Consider the following 16,925-nt stretch of genomic DNA (forward strand, 5'->3'; position numbering starts at 1 on the left):
CAAGGCTCCGAGTCACGAGTCAATCTCACTTTTATAGTTTTGATTTGAGTCAAGTCGAGTCATTTTCCATTCACCACCGAGTCAAGTCCAAGTCAGCTAGCAGAGGGTCGAGTCCGAGTCATGGTATTATGACTCGAGTCTAAGTCATTGTGTTGACTGCTCAGTTTCCTGTTAAAGTCTTGTTAAACCCACTTTGTACAACGCTGTTTGGTGATATCGAATAGTTCGCATTTATAATATACTAATTTTCCTCATTTTTTACCGTTCCTGGTCGCATTTTCAAGTACCAGTACTAATAGACAAAATCCCAATAGTGTGGTTACTTTACTATTCTTCAAAACTACAGTGAAATGTTGTTCTTGGCTGTCTGAGTCTCAAGTCGTATTACTTGGTTTGAGGCAATACACTGATTGACTCGAGTCGAGCCATTTCCGTATTTTGAGAAAATGACTCGAGTCCAAGTCGAGTCAATACACAGATAGACTCTAGATGAGTCATTTCTGTATTTTGAGAAAATCACTCGAGTCATTACAACGCTGCTATTATGTCTCGTAATTTTGGCTGTTGGAGGCTTTGCGCCGTACTGGGCCTACAGTGGAAAAGGAATGTTCAATACGTGTCCGTACTGTATTCGGCCAGGTCGTCGGAGGAAAGTCGACGCCTTCGGGCAGGTACGCCGCCTTTATAACGAAAATCCAACGGGGCAGCCTGGCGGACACCGTCGGCCATTTGAAGCCTGGCGACGAGATCATCTCGTGGAACAACCACTGCCTGCAGGACCTGTTCTATGACGAGGTCCATGATATCGTACTTGACTCGAGACTGGACTCGTCGGTAAGCTATCGTTTAGCGACATCGACTATCGATACCACATAAAACTACTGAAGAAACAGTGTAATTTACCCTCCTGCACTGCTTGAAAATTTTGTTAACGTTTTCTTTTCCCTTTTGATATCATTCTTTGTAATGTCACTTGCCAATCCAGGTTGACCGACAACAGTAAATACATCAAAATAATACGTGTGGACGTAGAAGTAGCACCGTTAATTTCTACTCAATTACCCCTGACCTTTGCCAGCCGAAAATATTCGGGTTCATTTCAATATGAATATACTATCCAATTCTATTACAAGTGGAAGTGGGGGTTTCCAATACATGTCTACACTATTGAAGTGGGTACTTTTGAAAAGTACAATCTTTAGAAATACATTCGCCTGTCGCCGTGACGACTGTTTCTTATTCCAAAATTTCTTTTTAGTTTTCAATTTCCGAAGTGTATAAAGTTAGTAGCGTTTAAGCAGAAGTGGATGTAGTCTCAATAGTCTCAAATTTCACGAAAAAAATTTTCACGAAAAAAAAATCTTATTCTTGGAAATACATTTCGCAGGTCGACCTCGTCGTGTCCCGGCCGATCAAGGAAACGCCGCGCATCTCCTGCCTCCAGCCCTCCACCCCGAGCACTTGCTCCATGGAGTCGACCGTGTCGTCCGGCGCCAACCTGGGATTGTTGCACATGAAGATCTGGCACGACCAATTGGAAGGGTTGCTCTATGTCACGGTGCTGTCGGCCTCCAACCTGCCGATGAGGGGCCGCGGTCTGCCGCGCAACCCTTACGTGAAGATGTATCTGTTGCCCGGTACGCGGTTGATTAGATTAAGTAAAACAAAATGCTGGTCAGGGTTGTAATGACTCGAGTCACGATTTTCTGATGACTTGACTCGAGTTATTTTCTCAAAATACGCAAATGACTCGACTCGACTTGGACTCGAGTCATTGCGCCAAGTCGTATGACTCGAGACTCAGACGGCCAAGACCGACATTTCATTGTAATTTCCCTGTGTATATAAATATAATAATGCCCTTTCTTCACCATAATTAATGATAAATAGCGACTGTTTTCCGCCATGCCTGTTTTATTGCCCTTACGACAATGCCGCTGGTTGATCACGACTTCACGGAAATGTAATTACTAGGCATGGTGTAAACGTGAGATTCACGGTCGTGTTCCGTGTCTGAACCTCGGAAATTTAGAGGTTCACGTTCACAAACTGACCTTGGTAGGTTCTGCATCGTGGACCTGTTTCGTATATTACAATTTTCGCATCATTATAACGTCTTTGGTTGAAATTCTTTGCATTTGAACTTCGGACCGTTTTATGCATGGCGCTGGCACCGTGAAAAATCGATCGTGCACCTTGCCGATCTCGAAAATTTTACATGCGTTATTACAAAAGTTTGCTCGAAATATTTAGTAGCTTTCCGTTTGACCCGCAATCACACAACATCAAGAACGAAATACACTACATGTAGGTAGTCAACGAATGATACTTATTCAACTAATCAATGAAATTGATATAAAGCATACAACGTTTTCTGATGTAAAAAAATCTGACAGGCGTACGTATCCATTTTGATTTGATATGTCTATTGTATGATAAAAACCAAATCCGTGCGATTAAGGTGTTGTCTGCTAAACTTGTTTATTGAGTAATATCGTTAGCAAGTGGAGAAACCAGTTTTATACTCTGCTCAATACCAACAATATAGCAATAGTCAGACGCCGCATCCATTGTCCGGTCTGGCCTAGGTGTAAGGTTAGATTCCCTTGCAAGTCCTGGTCAAAATTGTTGTAAAAGCGACGGACGATATCGATTTTATGGGATTATTATAGCATCATGTACTTCAGCATTGTGGCATAATGTGGCTTGAGTCGTCGCTGGGTATCGTGTACCTGTACATGATGTCATTTCACTGAAATGTAGGGGTGGAATCAGCAATTCCACGTCACATGACGACATAGATTCACGCTCGCGTTCACACAGAACCTTTCAAAAAGGTTCGCGTTCACAGGAACCTGAACCTTTCAGGGATTCTCGCCATCCCTAGTGATTACCGCTGACACATACTACATGTTTGGATGCTGCAATACTATCAATTGAGGTTTCAAGGATTCAACGGGGGGAATACGATATAGAAACTATGATTCTCGTGAAGATCTTTGTGTAAAAATACGAAAAATTTCAGATTGAGTACTCAAAGAAATCTATCGTTATACTTAAATCACTGCTGTGCTCTGCCCTAGTCCCATCTTCGGTGAATCGTTGGTGTCTGTATTTTGTCATTGTTTTGCTTATCGCACACACAAACTTTGTTGGCGCTTATGACAATTTTAGGTTAATCCAATTCGTAGGCAGTACAATACACGTTACGTCGGTTATCAAATTAATCAAATTTCCCTTACAAATCCGTCGTACTTCGTTGTTAAACAATTGTAACTTCATCCTCGTTTTGCATTAGTTCAAGATGTCGCAGGCCTATAATTCTGTTTGTGGATTGATCGATTGGTTGCTTGGTTAGAAAACACAATGAACAGGGACATCTACGGAGATCAAATACTCATGTATCCGTTCTCAGCGCGTGTGGACTCATTCACCCACCCCTCAATCACGCAGTTCGTCTATAGTGTTCCCTTCTAGGTCACTGACACCACGCTGTAACCAATTATGCCTATCTATCACTGGTGTTCACTTGTTCAGCACGGTAATATTCGATATTATTACCAAACAGATCATGCTATTGTATGTCGGCAAGGGGATCTTACTAGACACTGACGTTTTTACCACTTACAGACAGGAGCATTGAGTCGAAGCGCAAAACCAAGTTGGCGAAAAAGACTCTGAATCCCGAATGGAGGCAAACGTTTCAGTATCAATTCGATGAGGACGAGATCGAGACGTTGTCTTTGGAACTTTCGGTTTGGGATTGGGACCAGTCTCTAGACGGGAATAATAATTTCATTGGGGAGGTAAATTGAATGCCACTCCACTGCTAGTCCTGTCGCAATCACCACTTTACACTAGAGCCCAGGGTTGTAACCGAGACACAAGGTTCCGAGTCACAAGTCAATCTCAGTTTTATAGTTTTGACTCGAGTCAAGTCGAGTCATTTTCAATTCACTACCGAGTCCAAGTCATTGTGTCCACTGTTCAGTTTTGAGCTCCATCTGGTTCAACCCACTTTTTTCAACTCTGCTCGAGTGATATAGAATGGTCCGCATTCATAATATCGTAATTTTCCTTAGCTTCAACAGTTTTTGGGCCTATTTTCCAAGTATCAGCTCTGATACACGAAATACCAATAATTTGGTGACTTTACTATTCTTGAAAGTTACAATGGAATGCCTTCCTCGCCGTCCTAGTCATATGATTTGGTTCGACTACAAGTCGAGTCAATACACAAATTGACGCGAGTCAATTCGAGTCACCAAAAATCGTGACCCGAGTCATTACAACGCAGGAAATGAGGCTTAAACTAGATGCTTTATCTAAAAATGTCGGCCAAATATATACCGCTGTGATCGACGAAGGTACTAGTCATCAATTATATTGGTATCCCCTCAAGATTCTTAATGAATATATGGTCGAATTAGCCATCGTTGATACTCAATTAAAAGTGACGCTGTAAATTTCTACTTAATTGCGAGTAGAAGTAGGAATTTCAAAGGCATGTCTAAACTACTTCGAGTAGAAGTAGAAGATGAAGATCCAAAGCACGCTGCAGTAAATAGTTTTAAAAAGGCGATTCGGCAGAGGGTTGACGTACTTTTTACCGTTGATCGAAGGCGGTTGTTTTCGGAATTTGCAGCCTGCATCGCCGCGCGACTAACGTAAAACGGCAAATGACACTACAAATAGTCGCAGTCTTAAAATGTATATTTTATATTTCGCTCAGTTGCTATGATAATTTCACTCTTTAAGGGGATGCGAACATATCCCAAAACTACTTTCTCCTCGAGTCTGGACTTTGAAAAGTAATTAGTTTTACATGAAAAAATGGGAAGTGACACAGCAGCCGCTGTCTTGAAACCAGTCTTGGACAACTAGAGAATTTTCAACTTTCCAGATCACAAGCTACTAAGCCAGTATTGGTGTTATTCGTCACAATAATTAATATATCTGTAAGGTGTAAGCAATGCTATGACTTGGCATATTCTTGTTAACTTGCTGCAAAATGCCGCGGACACCGAGGCATTTTCGGGAAAACAATAAATGAGATTAGGATTAAAATTGGAGCATAGAGACATTTCGCAAGTTAAATTGGAATTAGATTACTGGGCTAACTGGAGTTATCTGGTTGTCCAGACTCCAGGTCTGCTTGAAACTAGCTATTTTTTTACGCAAGACTTGCTGTACATGGCATACGTCAACTGTTGTCTAAGGTATCGAATAATTTTGAGTCCGTGCAATCTCTTCGCTTAATTGCCGGATGAATTTTAATATGTACCTTTCCCCCATATTCGAGTAACGATGTACGGCGGCGTGTGAATCCAAATCAAAATTGTGTTATACGTTATTAAGATAACGAGCCAGTGGTTTGGGCTTGCAATATCGACCACTGGCTAGTTTGAACGGAATCTCCGTCTTACGCGAGGCTTGCCCCACTATCAAGGAATTGTGTGTGAAATCTTTATCGAGGCAACAATCCCTATGAAATCAATAGCCTGCTACCTTGTCAAGAATGTGTTGTGTATAGTAGTTCAGTCCATTATTGTTTTCCACACCAGTAACTTGTCAAAAAAATTGGTTGTGGGATGGCGTAATGTGGTATTTGACCTGAGCTCAATGCAGCAAGTTTTGTAACGTGTGACCGGTCACTGTTTTAGGAGATTGCGTTTATTTTATACTTTTTATGTTGAATTCTTAGGCAAATAGAATGCTTTTAACAGTTGATCGAAGGTTTAAATCGCGTGTTGCATCTTCGCGGCCAAAGCAACTAGCAAAGACACTAGAAACGGGAGCAAGTTTCCGCAATATATTCATCACCGGTAACTGTGATACCTGGGCCAAGTTGTCAGGAGAATTTAACCCATAAAAATCAACACAACCCACAAAACACTTTAATGCAAATTGTAAAAAGTAACGAATACGAAAAGTGTAAGTATTCTAACAACGTTACCGCTTGAGTAAGAATCACAAGTAGTCAAAATGTACTTGAGTACTCTGTAACAGTAGATGTCGGCTACTTCGTTTTGTTCTTAAAATGTAAATGTAACGGAATCCCTAAAAGCGTTATCGTGAATTATTTGCGTACAAAAAGCTTGAGTTGTGGTGGGCGCTTTCGCGGTCAGGACAAAGTGACGAAGCCTATCCCCAAAACTAGTTACTTCTTTACACGTTATACAGTATATTCATATTGAAATGAACCCGAATATTTTCGAATGACACTCGTCAGGGTAATCGTCAGCAACTAGCAGAGAATTGGAAAGAACATTGTATATCGACAATCGTATCATAAGATATGACATCACTGACAAAGAAGTTTTGCCTACGGTACACTCGGGTGGGGTTGGAAGTAACCGCTCGAGTCACTCGAAGAGTAATGTTCTCTAAGCATCCATTTTGGTGGCAATGAAAAGCCTGTGATCTGTACTATTCATACCTGTGTTTTGCGTTGTATTGAACAACATACTCCTGGATTTCTCGGGCTTCAAAAATCGTCGGTCAAACGTCTCAACTTACCCCAGGGTGAAATGAGACATGCTGGGTCCCAAGATGAGACACCGCAGCAATTCTCGTTCATTGCAGAATCAGTTTATCCCAAGTACATCTATCAACTAGTAACATCATGAATGAATTTATTACCACGAAATAATCAACTTTCAAAACGAATTTACACATCATTTGTGACTTGAACGTCATCAAAAGTAGATTGTCCAGGAGAACCAACTTACAAAGGGGGTTGCAAATCTTTTCGTGACCTGAGACTTGTCAGACTGTCGGTTCCGGTCAACTCATATAACTATTGTGTTATTTTTGTGGTAAACAATTGAAATTTCAAGCATATCGAGACAATGTAAAATCCTTCCTATACCCATGTCTCAACTTACCCCCAACCCTTCGACCCATCTTACCCCCACACCTCGATCATTGAAAAACCTTCAATAAAAATTTTCTTGTCTATGGCTTTTCAAAAGTAAGTACATGACTACACTGCTAATATTGTAATCTACGGACTCCATTATTGTCATTTTATTGTATGGAGTATTATGCTCGGTGTGCCCTTACAAACATGTATCGGCATAACTTACTCCAACTATAAAAATATCATTTTTGGCATATTTCTGTTCAACCTCAAACCTGTCTGCCTCAGAACTGCACTGTGGGAACAACATGGTTGAATCATTCTGTAAATCAACAAATCGTCCTATGACAAAAATCAACGTCTCATATTACCCCGTGTCTCATCTTTGCCTCCTCTCCCCCTATAGTGAGAAGGCATATGTGTAGCCCGCTACATTCCTGGCCGCATCTGTTTAGTGAGGCACAACTGATTTTGTTTTGCATAGGTGATTGTCGATCTGGGACTGATCTGCCTGGATGACGAGCCGCACACTTTTGTACTCAAGCCTCTCGGACACGGGATGGATCAGAACTACCCGGCGCTTACGGACCGCAGCACTTCCACGACGCAATTAGTCAGCAATGATATTTGCGATTCCTCTACCAACGGCGTACGGTAAAATGTTACACACGTAACCATTGAATTCGTTGATTGGAAAATGCGTTCCGGCCCGATTACTATCAGCAAGCAATCGCCATGACGCAAGCTTGTTTAGGGTGTCGAGTCCGAGTCATAGTATTTTGACTCGAGTCCGAGTCATTGTGTGGATTGATCAGTTCCGAGATGATGTCATGTGAAACCCACATTTTACGGCCCTGGTCAGTGATATCGATAGCTTCGCATTCATAATATAATAATATAATATACTCGCTTTTAACAGTTTTTTGTAGCATTTTCAAGTACCAGTACTGATAGACGAAATAACGATAGTGTGATAACTTTACTATTCTTCGAAATGACAATGAATGCATATCTTGGTAGATCCAGTCTCGAGTCACATGACTCGGTCCGAGTCATGCGCAATGACTCGAGTACAAGTCGAGGCAATACACAAATTGACTCAAGTCGAGTTTTAAGAAAATGACTCGAGTCAAGTATAGTCACCAAAAAATCTCGAGTCGAGTAATTACAACCCTGATGCACGGAACCCCTTTTTGTTCGACGTAAAAGACGAACTACCTCTTGAATACTGGTTTCTTGTTTCTGTTAGCGTAAGATTGTCTGCTTGACACATTCGTTTTCTCAAATTGTCGCGCACTTCCACTTTTGGGTTTCTGTTCGAAGTTTTTACTCGAGCTACTCATTGTACGTCCAATTCCCTTCTCATTCACGATGGATCGTACAATGAAACTTGCATTAAAAGTGAACTGAAAAATGAAAAATGTTGGCAAGCACTGCCCTAAACGCTAACCCGAATACCTTAATACACACCAACAAGATAGCGTAATGGTGAAGCGTCCGGCTTCTTGATCGGTAGATCGTGGGTTCGATCTCCGGCCGGGTCAGACCAAAGACCTGATCGGTAACACCGGTATCCACGACTTTCCCGCTTTGCGCTCAGCATTACCGGGACAGCATGGAGAGGTGGTGCAAGACTTAGTGAGCCTTACAAGGTTCTTTCTGCACCTTCCTTGTCCAGCGGCATATGCACATCATGTGATCAATAATTATGTTACGCATATGCATAGATCGTGCGTGTGTATATCATGAGTCTGTGTATAGGTCGCAAAAACATCGAGGACAAAATGTACTACGTCATATTCCATACATGCCAAGGCCCTTATATCACAATTCACACTCCTATTAGGTAAAACATTTACGACTTTATTAATACAATATTGATCCATTTCTTTCGTACTAATAATAGTCCTAACATTTTTAATGCCAAATGTGTCGGGTGGATTTCTTGCTCCGGCAGTTGCGCCGTTTTTCACTTTGACGTTATCCATTACATTTTTAAACTACTTACTCCAGCAGTTCGGAAACCTTTCGTTTTTCAGTTTCGCTTGAGGCAATTTCAAATTGTGAATTGCTACCTCTACTACTTGAGCTTGAGTAGTAACGCTGACTACTTTGACCATATCCGATCAAGAGAAGTAGGAGTAGTTTTGAGACAAGTTTGCATCGCTTATATGGTTGAAAATGGCACCAAGAACCATGTCACATAGCCTCTGTGTCACGGTCACTGGATACATTTTCGAAGATTCTACTTATTTGTAATGTCTCATTAGTCATTTTGCGTCAGTCGCAAGGATACATTGCTTAATTTTGAAAGTGGTCACCTCTGCTTGACTTGAAAGTATGCAACCCTTCGACCAATTCTACTTTATGTAACTACTCGTATTCAAGAAGCCTTCATACCTTTCATCTTCGACTTGAATGGCTTCGGCACTATAAATTCATTTGTTACGTATTCCATCTCGTGTGGTCGCGCATTAAATTTCCTGCTTCCTCGAACGCTAATCTCGCGAAATTTTGTCGGAAGCCCCGCTCGGAAAGGGACCTGAATTATTCATTTTGCTCGTCTGTCAGGACGAATCTCCGCACGCTATATGAATAATTCTCTCTGCGAGAAAAGTTTGGCATCAATTTTTCATCGGCCGTTATTACTAGCGATTGTAAAATTTTGTAACAGAGACAACCTGTCTTTGCACTCGTCCAAGTCTGCGACAAAACGACGCTTGCCACCTTTGCCAAACGAAGCCGACCGAGGTTAGTATCTTATTGTGTTGTTGAACATTATGTTCTTATCGAAATAAACCGGAATATTTTCGACCGACATTCGTCAGGGACAGACTTGGACAAATGTATAATTCTAATTACGTAATTATAGCGAAATAGCTGTAATCTAATTCTGATCCAATTCTCGAAATGTTTATTTGCTAATGTAATCTAATTCAATTTCTGATTTTCCTGTAAATGCTACTGGAGAACTGCATATTGCAAGACGAGCCAAGCTTGCTGCACAGACATTTGCTATTCTCGTGCTCAGAATGAACTATGAGTTAATATTAACGGGACTTGGTTCTATGTCCAACTTTTCGCGAAATTAGTTATTCGAATTGTAATCGAATTTGGAAAAAAATCTGTAGCTATAATTATAATTCTACTCTAATTTGAAAAAAAAACACCTTGTTCCTAATTCTAATCTAATCCTAGCTGACCGAGTCTGGTCAGGGTTAATCGTCTGAAACTAATAGAGAATTAAAAACAACTTCTTGGCATACAAAGTTGCTGATGATTAACACTGATGAGTGTCAGGCGAAAATATTTGGATTTATTGCAATATGAATATATAATTTAATTGTATATTGAAGTTCTATTCTTTTAGATTTAGATCCGACTTTACTATTCGCACTCTAATGCAGTGGTCCTTAACAGCGTGTCAAAGAAGTCAGCGTTGCTGCACAAGTTGAAGTACAAGTGGTATTGTAAATTTCTACTCGGTTACGCCCCACTCAAGTCGCGACGAGGGTACCAGAGATTGGCAAATTAGACAGCATTGCTGGAAAGTGGAAATAGTCTAAAGACATTACCACTTGTTTCGGCAGTACAAGTCGACGATAACTTCTTGAGTACCGTAATTTTCCATGTATAATGCGCAAAATTTTACCGATTTTTCGACCTAAAATAGGGGGGTGCGTATTATACATGGGTACAGCAAGCCTTGAAAAAATATCCCTCGATCACAAACTTGAAATCACACCTTTCTTCGTGTTTGTTTCCAATCGCGCATCACCTCTAGCCGTCGTGGCCCGTAATCCGTATTATAGAGTGTAACGCGCTGCCAAATAGAGAAGCTAGTTTCCAATTGACGAAAAGCGAGTTGCCAATTAACGATAGTGTCTGCACTGCACGGGGTCTCCTGCTGAGTTAGTTTGCTGTTTGTACACGAGCGAAATTAGGTCGCTGATTGCTACAAGCGTTCGCGTCAACGACAGGCCTTAACAATCGCATATACAATAGGCCATGTGCTTGCATAATCAGTCGCATCTCCAACAAGACTGGTGCAACCGACATAACCGTTGACCCGAGCAATCGCATCTGCAGTTTTAATAGGCTAGGCCTCGTGAGCAAGATGTCGTGTGTCGCTAGCCTGAACTAACGCGTCGCCGGCCTCGCAGGCTTTGGCTATTATCTACTCTTGTTTAGAGACAATGCCGTTAATTGTATTATGATTAGCAATGGTTATGTCACCATTGTTCGACAGTGACATCGCAAAACAGAACAGCATCGTGGACTAAAACACAACTATTCATGTACTGCGAATGCAGGGTGCGTACAATACATGGGTACAAGCTTTTTCCCAGAATTTACACGCCATTTTAGGAGTGCGTATTATACATGGGGGCGCACTATATTCGGAAAATTACGGTACTTTGAAAAGCTGCAGTATTGTTTCTTTTTGACAGTGTCGCGCCAGGACGCCGTGGAATGTTCCTCGCAAAACGCGTCGGAGTCGGATTTCAAAGAGGCACCGCGCAGCCTGGCGAACGACCGGCACGAGGGCACCGACGGCAATCCTGACACGACGTAAATTGGAATTTAACGCCGTCTCGAAATCATGTTCTCCAATTTCTCTGATAATACATAATGAAATATTTGTGTGTGTGATGTGTGCGCTGGCAACGGCCTTTCGCCGTTTGTATATTTGAATGGATTCATTTATGTTTTAAGAAAAACACACTAAAATCGCAGTACAATTTGCTCGTAATTCAATTCGTCGCTTTGAATATGTTTGGCACATGCCGCCGAAACTTCGTTCAAAGCCCATCGTCTTATATAATGAAAATCGTATCCATCCGTGCGCTGGGAAAAGTAGGCCCACATGCACATTATTACCTTATTTATAAGATCTATCCTTATTTTGAAGGGCACTGTCTTGTAAAACTCAATTGTCCTCATTGATAAGATTGGTCCTTCAACCACCAGTAATTTCAATCCAACTGGTTGTGACGAGGGCTTCAACTAGACGATATTGTAGTAACGATATGATTTTTGGGGCATTATCCTCTTAATGATCACAGTTGGGCCGCTCAATAATTTTTGGCTGTCCTTGTTTTTCGATCTATTTTGACGGCAACATGTGTGACACTGTCCTGCTGTTGACATCGTTGATTTTATTTACTGTTTTATTTTTTAGTATAGGTATTAATAAAATGTCTCGCGATAAAACGGCAGACTTCCTTGCAGAACGATCTACGACACGTTGCAAGCGTTTGTAGGCGGCACCGGGCCCGGACAGGTAGTGGGGCGGCAGACACTCGGCGTTAGTCCGGTGGGTGAAATTGAGGTGAGTTACTGTTCATGCCAGTGGTTCACAACCTTTTTCGACTCGTCGCCCCCTTATCAATCTCGACACAAATTTTTGCCCCTCCCTTCCCCGATATTTGTGGATGCGAAAAAGAGGTCATATAATCGGCAAATTTAATCACCTAACTCTGATCGCTGGTGAATATATTAAAAAAGAGCTCATTTTCCCAAGTTGGCGAGTGCTCGGAATCTTTTTATTCGGGTCATGTGCAGCGTAAGCCCTCTTAACGTACATTTTTTCACTGTCCTAATTTAACATATCTCACGCTGCAATTCGCGTTTGACAGGTCGGCTTCAAACTGGACCGGGGAAAATTTCTGGTCCATATCGTCCAGGCGTTCGACCTCTCGTGCAGGCCCACAGCGAGATCGATGCCGGGTACGTTTTTCGTTTGCCCCGGCCTCAATCCCGGTGACTTTAGGGCGTCACACCTTGTTTCTGTGCGGCAGGGTTCTACGTTAAGGTGTGCATGATGGACGACATGCGTCGGATAGCCAAACAGAAAACCGGGATGGTGATGAAGTCATTGTCTCCCAGGTTTCAGCAGACCCTGCGATTCGAACCGCAGCAGAAAGGCAATATTGTTCAAGTGGGTAATATGCGCCTTGTAATACCGGACTAAAATAATGTGAATCCCAGTTACGTAGATTGATACTTAATTTGAAGTGGGTCTTTCACCCATCGAATATCCCCAGCCCCTGTGGTTGGGCCGCAGTTGGAAACATATGTGGTACTGGTAGCTCGCGGCTCCTCACCAGGGCTGGCACGGCATGATTGTGTGCTCAACATAGGACACTCACCATGTGCACATGCACAATAAACTCCAATTCTAGTCAACTTCAAATACAAATTCTCGATGAAAACAGTAATTTGAAATTTGTTTCCTATAGCATTATTGAAGTGAAAATTTTACTTGACGTTAAAATTCCATATTCAACTGTGGGTGTGGATCAGACGTTGTTAACCTGGGTTCCGTGGAGCCCTTGGGGGATCTGCGGACTAGTTTTAAGAGACTCATGAACGCCAATGTTGAAACTACAACTACAACCTTTGAAACTGCATTATGGATAATAATTGTAAGATCTGTCGGATTTTTCACTCTAGTCATGATACGAACGCTAATAATTGCACTCCAACTAGTGGCGCGACCTGTAGTTCAACCCGACCACTAAAATAGATTAGAGGTCCATGCTAAAAATGGTAAAGAACCAGCCGCTGATCTAGATATAAATGTGAGTATGTTTTAATATGGGCATATTCTACATGCACAATAAGGACAGTCCCTACCTACACCATAATATTAGGGTGAGGTTTAGGGTCCTGATTGCAGTCAATCCCGCCTACATTTCTCTGTCATCTCGCGTAATCAAGTATTAGGCCGCGTCTCCGACTGCTATTTCAATTAAATTACAGAGAATTTTTTGATCTCTAGTGCAGCGGTTCTCAACCTTTTTGTCTTCGCGGACCCAATTTGGACCGTCACGGACCTGACCCCACCCCCCACATCGTGCAACCGTTATCTGTCATGTAAAATTCACGCCTTTGATTGGATATGATATGAAGAAACGCCGAAAATCCTTATCCACAAAGATGGGTAGCGGCGAATGTAATAATACCGTCTCACACTTCCAACGACACCTTTGGATATGATCGCAACATATATGGCAGAAAAATGGAGACAGATTTTTTAATCAAGTTATCACGTCCAGACTCTACATTTCTATCTAGCACAGTGGTTCTCAAACTGGGGTCCGCGAGACAATTTTCTAGGACCGAGAAGCACATTCCACAAAATTCACACGATCTAGAGAAAAATTTGCAAATTAAAAAAACTCTGTCAACAAAAGGAGTTCGTGTATCACCTAAAAATAGTACATTGAACGCTCTCTCATTCGAAATTTCATGCTGGTGACGTCATATTTTGTGATACGATTGTTGATATACAATGTTCTTTCCAATTCTCTACTAGTTGCTGACGATTACCCCTGACGAGTGTCAGCCGAAAATATTCGGGTTCATTTCAATATGAATATACTATTTAAATTAAAAAGTTTAGGCAACTTATTTTCGAGCCTAACTCGATGATGGCCCGACATTATATCATTAATCACCATAAAGTAGAGTATTTTGGTGCAGAATTTATTCCTTACATCTAAAAAACTTCGTGGTTAGCGCGACGAGAAAATAGCTGCACACTGACTTTCATAACACTGGTTGGTGCTTACTAAGCCGATACAAATAAATTAATAAGCCTTGCGTCTGCCGTTAGCTATTTCAGCTGGTTCGCAATACCGTTTGTGGATCGGATGTATATAAAGGGTACAGTTATGAAATTATCCGTATGCGTAAGTAGGGTGTGAAGGGCTAGTCCCCCAGAGATTAGGTTGAATACACTGTGAAGACCAATACCACCGTTTTCGGGGGTTAAATGTGAATTTGAATCGGTTGAATATGATTCACAATATTAGAGTTGCGTTCTCAAAATCGCAACCGAACATAGCCGAACTAGTCGCAAACAACTGGCTGTATATCTGTCACATTGACACCGAAAATTGCCAAGGGACCACTTCATGAATTTTTTTGAAAAGTTTGAAAACCACTGTGCTAGCAGCTCATCTTCAAGATAGTCTGGAATAGTGGTTATTTGCATATCACATGAAATTGGATTTCGTGACGGAGTTTTACCCCGTTTTCGAGTTAGATTTGGAAAAACTATTTTCAACAAACACTAAACAGCAATATGTTTGTATCAGTACGCTATTGGCAATTGAAATGAGTTTGCGCAGTATAAGATATGTCATCTCATACGGCCATTCTGTTAACGCGAGTCCTGAAGCTTTAGCAGTTTTGAAACGAACTGCCTCATGATTTCCCTAATTTAAAAAAAAGTTACAAATTGTGCAGCAGTTCTTTTGCAAAGTTGAAGCCCTCGCGGACCCCATAAAAATGTTTCACCACCCCCGGTTGAGAACCGCTGGCCTAATGTGTGATTAGCCGATGTAGCATTCCGCCTGCTTCACGCCTTTACGAAAGGAACCTCGTCCCATTTTCGCAGGTCATCGTAATCGCAGTATACAGCCGGATAGAGGGCAAAGCGGCAGCGGGCGTCGCCGAAATCTCATTGCAAAAATTGAACCTGCGAACGAAATTGATCGGACGCTACAAGCTCTTCCCGACCTCGCAACTCGACTCCAGGCAGTGGACGAGGCACCATTCCGTTTCCTCTTCTTTTGGCAGTAAATCGCTGGTGCAGTAGCGAACTCTTTTACAATCATGGTGTTTTACTTCGTCCGAGCGTAATTGTTCTTAAAATATATCGAGATCTATGTTGTAACGGGGCTGCTGCAGATTTGTGTGGGCCGTGTCGCGTGCTGAGATAATCATCATCAGCGGTTTCTATGTTCTTATCCGCTCAAGACACAATGTACGATGTCATTGCACAAGACACAATATGATGTATTGAACAGATAAGCGGCATTGTTGGAAACCGGTCGCGGCCTTCTAGTAACAAGACATCTAGGGCAGTGCGACACAACCGGTGGGTCGCGAAGCTATTTCAAAGAGTCGCGAAGATGTTCTAAATCAGTGGTCCCAAACGGTGGGAAATTCCCCACTGGTGGGGAATAGACGCATTTGTTCAAAACCATATACAGGACAGTCTACATATTCACGGAGACAGATGCGCAATTACCGTTACCAGTTAACTGCTTTTGAATGTATGTATCGAAAATGATATTATGTGTGTTGTACACAAAACCTCATTTTTAACTCTGGATGGCCAATGATGGCGTCACAAACGCATCCAGCACGACTAGTTTGACGTGAAATGACGCTTTCGCGAAATTTTGAGCTTTACTGGTATCGGTTCACGATACGTTTTATGTTGCAGTATAGGCGATTGTCTTGCGTACTGGTGTGGTTGTGTGTCTTGTGTAGTCAAACCAGCAAATAGCTGCTCTGTGATGACAAAAGTGCTGAGTAGTGAGGAACACGACCGTAACTGCCGCACCCCAAACCCCCAATGGGGGGGGCGAGCTCGAAGGGGCCCGAAATCATTTCGTGATTGAACATAAATTAAAGTATCTTTTGTTAAAGTTATGCCTCTTTTTCAAATTTTTTTTCGCGCTGCGTGCGCGATTTAATATTGCCGAATATCTGATTATTACGTATACCCGTCCCCATGAAAATACGTAGAATTTAAAGAATTGGAGACTCCGGCATCGGCTATTACTGCGCCACGACGCATCAAGGCATATGAAGTTATAGGCCATGAAACATGCAAATTCGAGAAGTGTACTAGACTGCCAGAACGATCAGCAGCGAGAAGACCTTGGCCGAGAAGGAATGCCCTTGTGGCGACCCAAAACTTCGATATATATATACAATATACATATATGTTTAATTGGCTAAATGGCTGGCGCCGAATGTTCCTGTCCTGGCGATCTGAACCTCACAAGAGGAATGCCATCCTGCAAGGAAAACATATTTGCCAGTAAAGCAATACCAATTTGAAATCGTGTGTGCCTTTTAGTTTAAGCGATTTCCATATCTTTTGACATAGCAGATATAGGAGGTCACGAAATAGTATAATGTAACGAAATCAATATACCAACGGGTCCGCCCGAAGATATTCAATTCTTATTTAGGGGCCCTACCTTTTCCAACACACCTCACTCAGCTCTACCGGTAAATCTGACTACGTGAGCATGAG

The 16,925-nt window shown here is 41.9% G+C and overlaps 1 protein-coding gene across 4 annotated transcripts in view; it reads left to right on the plus strand.

Moving 5' to 3' along the window:
* Positions 1-15,548, plus strand: part of LOC145448954 (regulating synaptic membrane exocytosis protein 2-like) — a 32,360-nt gene extending 16,812 nt beyond the window's left edge. For all 4 annotated transcript variants that reach the window (XM_080327411.1, XM_080327412.1, XM_080327413.1 and 1 more), the window contains 10 exons: positions 640-834; positions 1,388-1,637; positions 3,631-3,806; positions 7,347-7,516; positions 9,537-9,613; positions 11,314-11,434; positions 12,095-12,194; positions 12,502-12,592; positions 12,664-12,803; positions 15,270-15,548. In XM_080327411.1, coding sequence (XP_080183537.1) covers positions 640-834; positions 1,388-1,637; positions 3,631-3,806; positions 7,347-7,516; positions 9,537-9,613; positions 11,314-11,434; positions 12,095-12,194; positions 12,502-12,592; positions 12,664-12,803; positions 15,270-15,470 — 1,521 coding nt within the window. In that variant the 3' untranslated portion in view covers positions 15,471-15,548. The remainder of the gene's footprint in view (positions 1-639; positions 835-1,387; positions 1,638-3,630; positions 3,807-7,346; positions 7,517-9,536; positions 9,614-11,313; positions 11,435-12,094; positions 12,195-12,501; positions 12,593-12,663; positions 12,804-15,269) is intronic.
* Positions 15,549-16,925: the final 1,377 nt, after the last annotated feature.

Source organism: Botryllus schlosseri, chromosome 10, assembly GCF_051294905.1.
Source record: "Botryllus schlosseri isolate E-star chromosome 10, Bs_hap1, whole genome shotgun sequence".
NCBI lineage: Eukaryota > Metazoa > Chordata > Ascidiacea > Stolidobranchia > Styelidae > Botryllus > Botryllus schlosseri.